Raw genomic sequence first — 8618 nt, 5'->3', positions numbered from 1 at the left:
TTTTTCTAGGATCTACCGCGCTGCTACTATTGGACATTACTTGCTGCTCGTAGTATCTTCTGATTGGTTCGTTTTGGCGGGACAGGAATGCAGTAAGTAATTTTCATACCAGGCAGCCCGTGTGACGTATTCACGCCGCCTCTACACCAGACAAGCCTTCCGCGAAAGCAAAGAAATAGTGCCATGTCTGCTAACAAAATGCTACGGTACGCAATAAAATCTAACATTTTCACTGGTTGAGATTGAAAGTACACATGAAAAAGTATCTCTTATTTATGGGATTCGGTTAATCAAGAACTATTTCGTGATTTATGACGCCAGATGTATTGCTGAATGTGAGCGCGCCAAGCGTAGGAAGACTAACATCGTGAAACTCAGTGCAGTTCAACGGCCAGCAGTAGTATCATCGTAAGCGAGGTGGAAAACGGGAGTGAATTTTGTGCCGTGCTTACGGACCGTCGCTAGCGATTGCGATATATAGTTTACTTGTGTTGTGTTGTGACTGTACTTTAACTACATCACCACTCATGGATGTTACCATGTTAGCTAGGAAGATACCTAACATGTTTACTACAAATGGAAATGGGCCTTTTTACTGTGAAAAGGAACGCCAAGGTAAGTTAGCGAACTTTTCATTTCTGTTTACATCCTGCGACAGAATGAATGAATGGAAGATAGCGTTTTGTTGGTGAAGTGTGTTGTGTACGTTGGATTTTCTTCGACACTGATTGCTCTGAATACGTCTCTACAAAATTAGAAGTACTAGTTTTACTCTCACACGTAGGTCAGTAACTAAGATATGTAACGAAACGCTGTGACGTTTGTTTACATCCGTTCTCTTGCCATACTTTGACCTAGAAAGCAAAGCTTCGCTCGCGATTAAGTAAAAGAAAATTTGTGTCAGCAATTTCACCTTTCAGCTATAATTGCAGAAAGGAATGCACAGTTCTTAATTTATTTATCTAAAAAGTAATTTGACGAAATCATAATTCGTAATGAAAGCACTACGTCTCTTGTGTAATTTCACTCATGACTCTGACTACTGTTATGTACGCGTTGCCAGTCTGGTCCTCGATATTAACAAAGTTTCTCTCTTTTTTTTAATTTCAGTTCTCGTTCACCGTGAACCATTTGAAAGGGCGTACCGTGTTGGCAACGTACTTGGAAGAGGTGGCTTTGGAACCGTTTACTCTGGAGTTAGGATACGCGATGGAGCTTCTGTAAGTTGAATTTTATTTTATCATTTTCCTTTTCTCAGTTTACAACAAATTGTTCACAGTAGCAGCGTAATAATTATAACAAATGGTACAGCTGTTACTTTGATTGAGGGCTAAAAGAAGGAATTATTAATTATTAGAGGAACATTTCTATTTTTTTAAAAAAAAATGCAAATAGCCCAAATTCAACTTATCATTCATGTGTAGTGCTTGCTGTATTTAACTTGTTAAAAAGTCTTATATACTATAGTTATATGTCGTAGCTAACATTTTGTTCTCTGTTGTTGCAGGTGGCTATCAAACACGTATCTAAGCAAAAAGTCACGGATTGGGCGCAGGTTAGTTGCTTTACGGTCTGTTTATTTACTGTCAAGAGTTGCACTTCTGTTTTAATTCTGAGAAGTAGATCAAACTTTTATCAACAAACACCTTTGCATTTTAATTTTAAAACTTGAACTTGGACGTGATTAATGTTTTTACCATACTTGAAATGAAACTAATGATATAATGTTTTATCCTTTCAAATTGAGGTGTTCTAGTTGATGGACGAGGGTGATATTTTATAGTTGTAAATACTTTTTTCTGTTTTTTAATGCACAATATTTTGTCTCGTTACAGCTAAATGGCCAACGAGTTCCACTGGAAGTCTGTTTACTGAAGAAAGTGGCTCACATCCCGGGTGTGATCAAGTTGTTGGACTATTATGAACGCACAGACAGCTGCATTATTATTATGGAACGTCCAGAACCAGTGAAAGACCTATTCGACTACATCACAGAGAAAGTTATTCTCAAGGAAGCGGTTGCCCGCAGTTTCTTTAAGCAAGTTGTGGAAACAGTGATCCAGTGCCACAAAGCTGGTGTGATTCATAGGGATATCAAGGTGAGGATTAGTGAAGTGTTTTCTTTGCTTCTCCCTTCATGCCAGCGAGTGTGTGCTTGTGTTTTCGTTATTGAATCTCGCGTGAAAGTGAACTTTACTGAGCAGGTTAATTTCTAATTAATAATGAGCAGGTTTGGAATCAGATTAATTTCAAATGAGTTGCGATTTTGTCCAGATTGTAATTTCATGTGCAGTCGCGGTAGCCTGGCATATACATTCTGGGTGCATGGGCTACTGGCGATTCCGGCAAGCCTTTGATATTTTCCTTTGCTTCGGATTTTTCTCTTGACTTTGCTTTAAGCTATATTAATTTTGCCTTGCAAATATAACAACAACACGGGCGATAAGTGCATTGGGTCGCCTTGCGTTGTTTGAGTCAATTTTTTTTTTTAACAAATTGATATCAATTAGTTCATTCAGTTAGTTTCCACTTTCGTTTTAACCTGCTCGTAGCGTCTATTAATATAAATTGGTGAAATAATAAAATAGAAGGAAATGTATGCAATTGTGCGCGTGATTTAAAGTGAATGGAAACCTCTAACAAAGTGTTCGCTGTTGTTTGTAGGATGAAAACATCTTGGTGGATCTGAAGTCTCATTCCTTGAAGTTGATCGACTTTGGTTCTGGAACATACCTGAGGGAAGGGCCATACACAGACTTCGATGGTGAGTACCAAAACATTCTCTCTCTTTTTTTTTTCTTCTTAACTTTGTCTAATAGTATTGTTGCAGTCCCTAATGTATGTTGACGGGCAGCATCATTGGTAGGGTTTTTGCAGTCTTGGCTAGATAAGGGGCGGGGATAGACCCGAGTGCATGGGGAAAGGGGCAGACGCCTAGCGTCGAGACAGGGCGTCGCTTCCTGTGCAGTGATATTGATCGGTTGGTCAGACCCGGGATACGCCCGGCATTTTCGAGCTGCTGTCACGGGTTGGAGAAGGGGGCGAGCATGTACTTCGCGAGATTCTCCCCGTTGAATGAAAGATGATACTTCCTACGATGCCGCCGTGGCTAGGCAGGACGTTGTTTTATGCTTTTGGTTGAAGGGGGTGTAGGATACGCGTCGAATTCTTATGTTAGGCAATTAAGAATCCCAAATTTTTGCATTTGGGGACTACTACCGCAGAACTGAACCGCCCACACTACACGTATTGCGGGGGAGTTCTTAGCAAGTCAGTGTTTATTGATCGTCCACCCCCACTTCCACAACTACCGGCCTTTGGTGGTTTTGAAGAATTGCTAAGAAAATGTGTCGCGTTTGTTATATATACACACTATATGAATTTTGAGGAACCCAGCTTGAAATAATAATAGATCTAGATGTGGTGTCTGTCGACAATTACAATGTTAAGGTTAGGTACCTTAAATTTTCGTAAATTAATTTTCGAGGGTAAAATGTCAAAGAATGCGATTGTTGCTAATTTTACATACACACTATTATTCTTTGCATAACTTGTATGAAGGAGTTTCAGGAGGCGGGCTCTGCACATCCCCAGGCAAGGCCATGTTCATATTGCGAACAGGTTTCACGCTCTACTGGCTAAGGTTCAGCCCAAACCGGTTTCAACGCAGGTCCGCTAGGCAAAGCGAATGTGTTTGTGGGTTCTGCAAAGTGCAGTGACGTTGGCGAACTGTGCACTTGAGCAAATTTTAAGTTCTGTTTCATTTGGAAATTATGATATGTGTAATATTTCGGACATTCGTGGAGACAGAATTTTTAGACGTTTAGTAGTAGCATCGAGTGCAATTTAGTACAGTGTTCTGTGTTTCGTGCAGATCCAAAAGGCCAGGTGGTAAAGATGTATGCACGTGATGCTTGGGCGTAAAAGGGAAGGGGGTTTACCTCCTCCAAAGATATATATTACATACATAAAATCACTTCAAGTTGTAACGTTTTCAAATAATTGTTTTAAGGGACTGAATTGGAAGTAAGATGATGCATAGCCTATTTTTTTAAAAAAAAAAAAACAATAACTTCGAAATGAAGCAGTGTTTTTGGAGGGGGCTGTGCCTTAATTCCCCCCCTTCCCCTAGAAAACGCTATGCATGTAATTTCGCCTGGGAGGAAGGGCGAGGGTCATGACCTCTACCCCTGTTTGGCCAAGCATTCCTAAAAATAATATCAAATGTAGGAAAAATTGCTAAATATAGTCACTAAAGAGAAAGGCACCCCCCACCCTCCATGAATATCCTATAGAGTGTAGATATCAATTCTCACCTCTCTCTCTCTCTCTCTCTCTCTCTCTCTCTTATCATGTTTATATAGGAAACTTGACTCTAACATTGGCGTATGGTGTTACTTTTAAGGTGTATGGCTTGTTATATACGGGGATATATATAACTCAAATCCTCCTAAAAAAAAAAAAACATGGATTCCCCTTAGAAAATTTTCAAAGTACCACAATAGATATTGCATTAATTTTTCAAGCGTTTCTCTCTCTATTCTGTCATTTGATTAATAGGCAAAGCAACTGTTTGAGGTTTTGCCCCTGTTATTATTTTATTAACATTTCACAGCAAGGGAAAGTTATTTAATGAAATATAAAATGATGTGGAATTTGGCTAGGATGAGATTTTTCTTATCCCTGCAAGCTTCTTGCCTCCCACGCCACTGTTTACTGGGAGGTTTTTCCTTTTATTTATTTTTTTAGTTAAAAATTCGAGATTCTTAGAGCATTTAATTTTATATTAATGAGTTAGGCCTAGTTATTAACAGTGGTGACAGCAGAAATGTACAGTTGGAGGGAAAAATATTTTTTGCAATAACTTTATCTCCAACAAAATGTGTGTTTTACACTTGATGTTAAATGTAAGTTTTACTCTTGATATGTTGCCTCCCCAACCCACAAAATTCACCACCTCAGTCATTTTTCTGGTGTCATTACTGAGTAACTATTATATTAATTGTGCTGATTTCACAAATAGAACTTCTCTTCATTTTTTTATTATTTTTTATTTTTAGGAACACGAGTTTATGCTCCCCCTGAGTGGATCAGGTTCAGTCGGTATCATGGTCGGACGGCAACTGTTTGGTCCTTAGGAATCCTCTTGTATGGGATGGTGTGTGGCGATGTTCCATTTGAACAGGATGAAGAGATAATAAAGGCTGAGATACACTTCCGAACAAATCTTTCCTGTGGTAAGTTTAAATATTGATCTGTACCTGCTGTTGAAAATCTCTGGAAATGCACAAATGGCATCCTAATTGGCCTGCCTGAACATAAATTGAACTGAAAACAAACTTCTTTGACAAAGTAGCAATCATGTGACTTATGTGGCAACTGCCAAGGTTTGATAAAAGTAATTGCATAATTAATTTCAAAAAGTCAATTCTTCCTCCCTTGTTTGAAAACACCAGTAATTGTGGTCTCACAGTAGCTTTTCCAGGTATCATTTATGCCTTACTATTGGAATTAATCACCTTCATGCTTTCATTTACAGTTCAAATTTGTGACACTTTATTTTTTAAGTAAATCATCGTTGCATGCTTTATTGATCCAATAAAGTTTCATTTGAAAGTAACTACATATGTTTGAAAAATAATTATTTATAATGTTTGGTTTTTCATTTCCTAGATTATTACAACATGTTTTTCTTGTGTTTCCAGAATGCCAAGATTTGATCAGGCAGTGCCTCCAAATTAGGCCCAGTGACAGACCGAATTTGGAGGACATCCTGCACCATCCTTGGATGAACTGCAAGTTGGATAATGCAACGTCGAGCCCCACACAGATACCTGGAGCTATTCCCCGAAGATCTTCAGTGGACCAAGACTCATTAGACCAGTCCTCTACAGCCTCCCAAGAAAGCATTTGACCACAATGCTTGAATTAGTCAGGACTAAGTTGCAATAGCCAAATGTGTGGGCTTAGGAAGGGAGTGCCCAACAGGTGAAGAAAGGGAGCTGGTGTTTACCGAAGAGGCCAGGCTGTGATGATTTATATAATATTGCCTTTCTTCTAAGCTCCAGGTGTCCTTTTGAATCTTGTTGACTATTGCTGGGAGACTTTATGCTATGAAGTGGCATTATATACGTATTCATATATAAAGATATATATTCAAGCCAAATGCTCATGTGACACAGTTTGGTGACTGCTATTAGTGAGTTACTGTGGAAGGCGAATGTTCCAGTCATCTTCATCAAATGTAAATAGTGTTCATCATCTCATCACAAATGTTAAATGCATGTAAAGGCCAGCAAAACTGTTCACAGATAACCAGGGTCTGAGCTTTTGTTTCAAAGCATATCAGCTGGTGATATCAAGACTTTTTGTACATGCTTAGTCATTTCGTATTTATTTTGCAGACTGCCCCTCCCCTACCTTAATGCTCAGAATGTCTGAGGAAGGAGACAGGAAATGTTCAGAGAACATTTTCTGTGCTGATAAACATAGTGACAGTAGTCTTGTGTTGTTGAAACCTCGCATTTTCTCAATGTTGGACATATTAGTACTGATTGCTTCCAATGGAAGTTACTGTTCGAAGTTGCAGTTTCAGGCTTAATTGTATTGAAGACTTAAAAGAAAGAAATATTCTCAAATCTCGTGCAAGTGTTAAGCATGAACTAATGTATATTTAAGTAAGCAAGAAGTGCTCGACTTCCATCATGTTTTATATTTAAAAAATGTTGAAGTAGGTTATATTTCTTTCTCATTTTTATTTAAAGAAGACTGCAGTAAACAGAAGTTGGTTGTGTTTACTTTTGTTGGTTTCCACACTAACTTTATTAATCAATTTTTTCATTGATTCTCATTGAACGGTATGGTAAAACCTTGCATACTTGCAAATTGAAAGTTAATTCTTCTCTGTTTATTACACTTGTTTGAACTGCAAAGAAATAAGATATTCTTTTCTTTGAAATTTTAATTTTTGTTTTAGATTATTTATTGGTATTTATTGTTTAATTAAATTATGAAGACTTGCAGTATTACACATGAAATACAACAATGCAGTATTTTTCTATGCATTGCTAATCCAGTGTTGTATATGGATTAAGGTATGTTTAATTTCATCTTCCAGTTGTTGTAAGGTGCTTATGTCACCAAGGTATTAGACTGTCATTTTAAGATAACAGTTTGATCATTGTGAAGCATCCATTACCCGCGCATGTGAGGTTTTGCTTTATTCATGGAAATGTTTTTCAAGTTCCCATCAGCTTGTCATATGTGATATTTATATATTGCCTATGAGTTTTGTAGGTGGTTGAAAGCCATCTGGCACATGCAATGCAATTGAATTTTTCCCAACCTTTATTGTTATGTTGCATTAGGTTGGTAATAGTCTGAAGGATTAAACAATCCAGCTGTCTTACAGTATTTTTCAGCAAAAGTCAGTTAATGAATTGACTTTGTGTATTAGGAGTTAGTTGTAGCAAAATCTTTCTACTTTGTTGTGTGAATTGTACATAACTGAAAGTGGTAATGGAAAGGAGTTGTATTTTTTATATAAAACTTGTAAAATGAATGTTAATTACAACTTAATTTGCTTTCTTATTAACCCAAAACATCTCCTAATCTGTACCAAAGATCTTACAGAAGAGTTTGAAATGACTGATTTTCAAGGACGCTTTTCTATATTTGTAGCAGATTCTGATCATAATGAGACTCCACATACAGATGTGCTAATCAAGATGCATCTACTTCGAAAGACTTTACCCTGGTAGTAGTCTTATATTTGTTATAAAATGTTGGAACCAAAATCTCATAGTATTATATAGAGTTGCTTCCTTTATCCAAATCCCTGTAGATCTTTTGAAAAACTATTATAATGGATAATGTATGATGAATTGAAAGACCTGAGATTAACTTGTCCAAGAATCTGAGAACTTTTAAGCACATTAGCTAATTACTTAGCCACTTTTGATGTGCCCAAAAGAAAAAAAATATATATTTATCTGTGTGGCTGGGAGTTTGGTGACAATTGAATTAGGAAAAATTGTCATAAAGGCAATGCATTTCTGAAATAAAACACTTTATAGAATATCCAAGAAATTGTGCTAGAAATTTCATTTTTTTTACCTAAAAATATTTTTTCTTGCGTACATTAAATATCCTAAAATTGAGGTTGAATGAGGAAACTATAACGTAATATGTAAAAGAATGGTGCTCAAATCAATGTACAAGATGAAAATATATTATTAGAGACTGTGAACAAGCATAATTTCCAGTAATCTCGTAAGATTACATGTAGAAAAAATCAATATTCTAATATCATTAAATATGAAAATATTTAACCTCCAGAATTAAGAACATTACTAAAAATATACCTAAGATGCATTATTGCACCAGAAATATTCCACCAAATTAATGTAAACCCAGCCAAAGGTATTTAATGAAATTAGTGACTGCTGAGAACGAATTTTTTTCATGGTCAATCCCATAGAATCGGAGCTTTTACTTGCAGGGTACAAATTTCCATAATTTATGGTCCACGTTACATTTATTTCAGGCCGTATTAGCCTCTGTGCATGAAGTGCATTTGAACCCAACCCACAACTTTGATCGTTCGTGTTTCCTCCACG

The 8618-nt window shown here is 36.9% G+C and overlaps 1 protein-coding gene across 1 annotated transcript; it reads left to right on the top strand.

The window, feature by feature from the left end:
- Positions 1-374: 374 nt before the first annotated feature.
- LOC145984075 (serine/threonine-protein kinase pim-1-like) lies at positions 375-7578 on the top strand. Its single transcript, XM_083117465.1, has 7 exons — positions 375-615; positions 1111-1220; positions 1508-1555; positions 1836-2099; positions 2665-2764; positions 5061-5237; positions 5706-7578. The coding sequence occupies exons 1-7, from the start codon at positions 528-530 to the stop codon at positions 5912-5914; spliced, it is 996 nt and encodes a 331-aa protein (XP_082973591.1). The 5' UTR covers positions 375-527; the 3' UTR covers positions 5915-7578.
- Positions 7579-8618: the final 1040 nt, after the last annotated feature.

Source organism: Lepisma saccharinum, chromosome 2, assembly GCF_977018435.1.
Source record: "Lepisma saccharinum chromosome 2, izLepSacc3.1, whole genome shotgun sequence".
NCBI classification, from domain to species: domain Eukaryota; kingdom Metazoa; phylum Arthropoda; class Insecta; order Zygentoma; family Lepismatidae; genus Lepisma; species Lepisma saccharinum.
This window is presented reverse-complemented; position numbering and strand designations above follow the sequence as displayed.

Coding starts and splice junctions, on each gene's coding strand:
- LOC145984075 (XM_083117465.1), top strand. CDS start 528: ATGGATGTTACCATGTTAGCTAGGAAGATACCTAACATGTTTACTACA. Junction 616..1,110: donor CTGTGAAAAGGAACGCCAAG/GTAAGTTAGCGA, acceptor TTTTAATTTCAG/TTCTCGTTCACCGTGAACCA. Junction 2,100..2,664: donor TGATTCATAGGGATATCAAG/GTGAGGATTAGT, acceptor TGTTGTTTGTAG/GATGAAAACATCTTGGTGGA.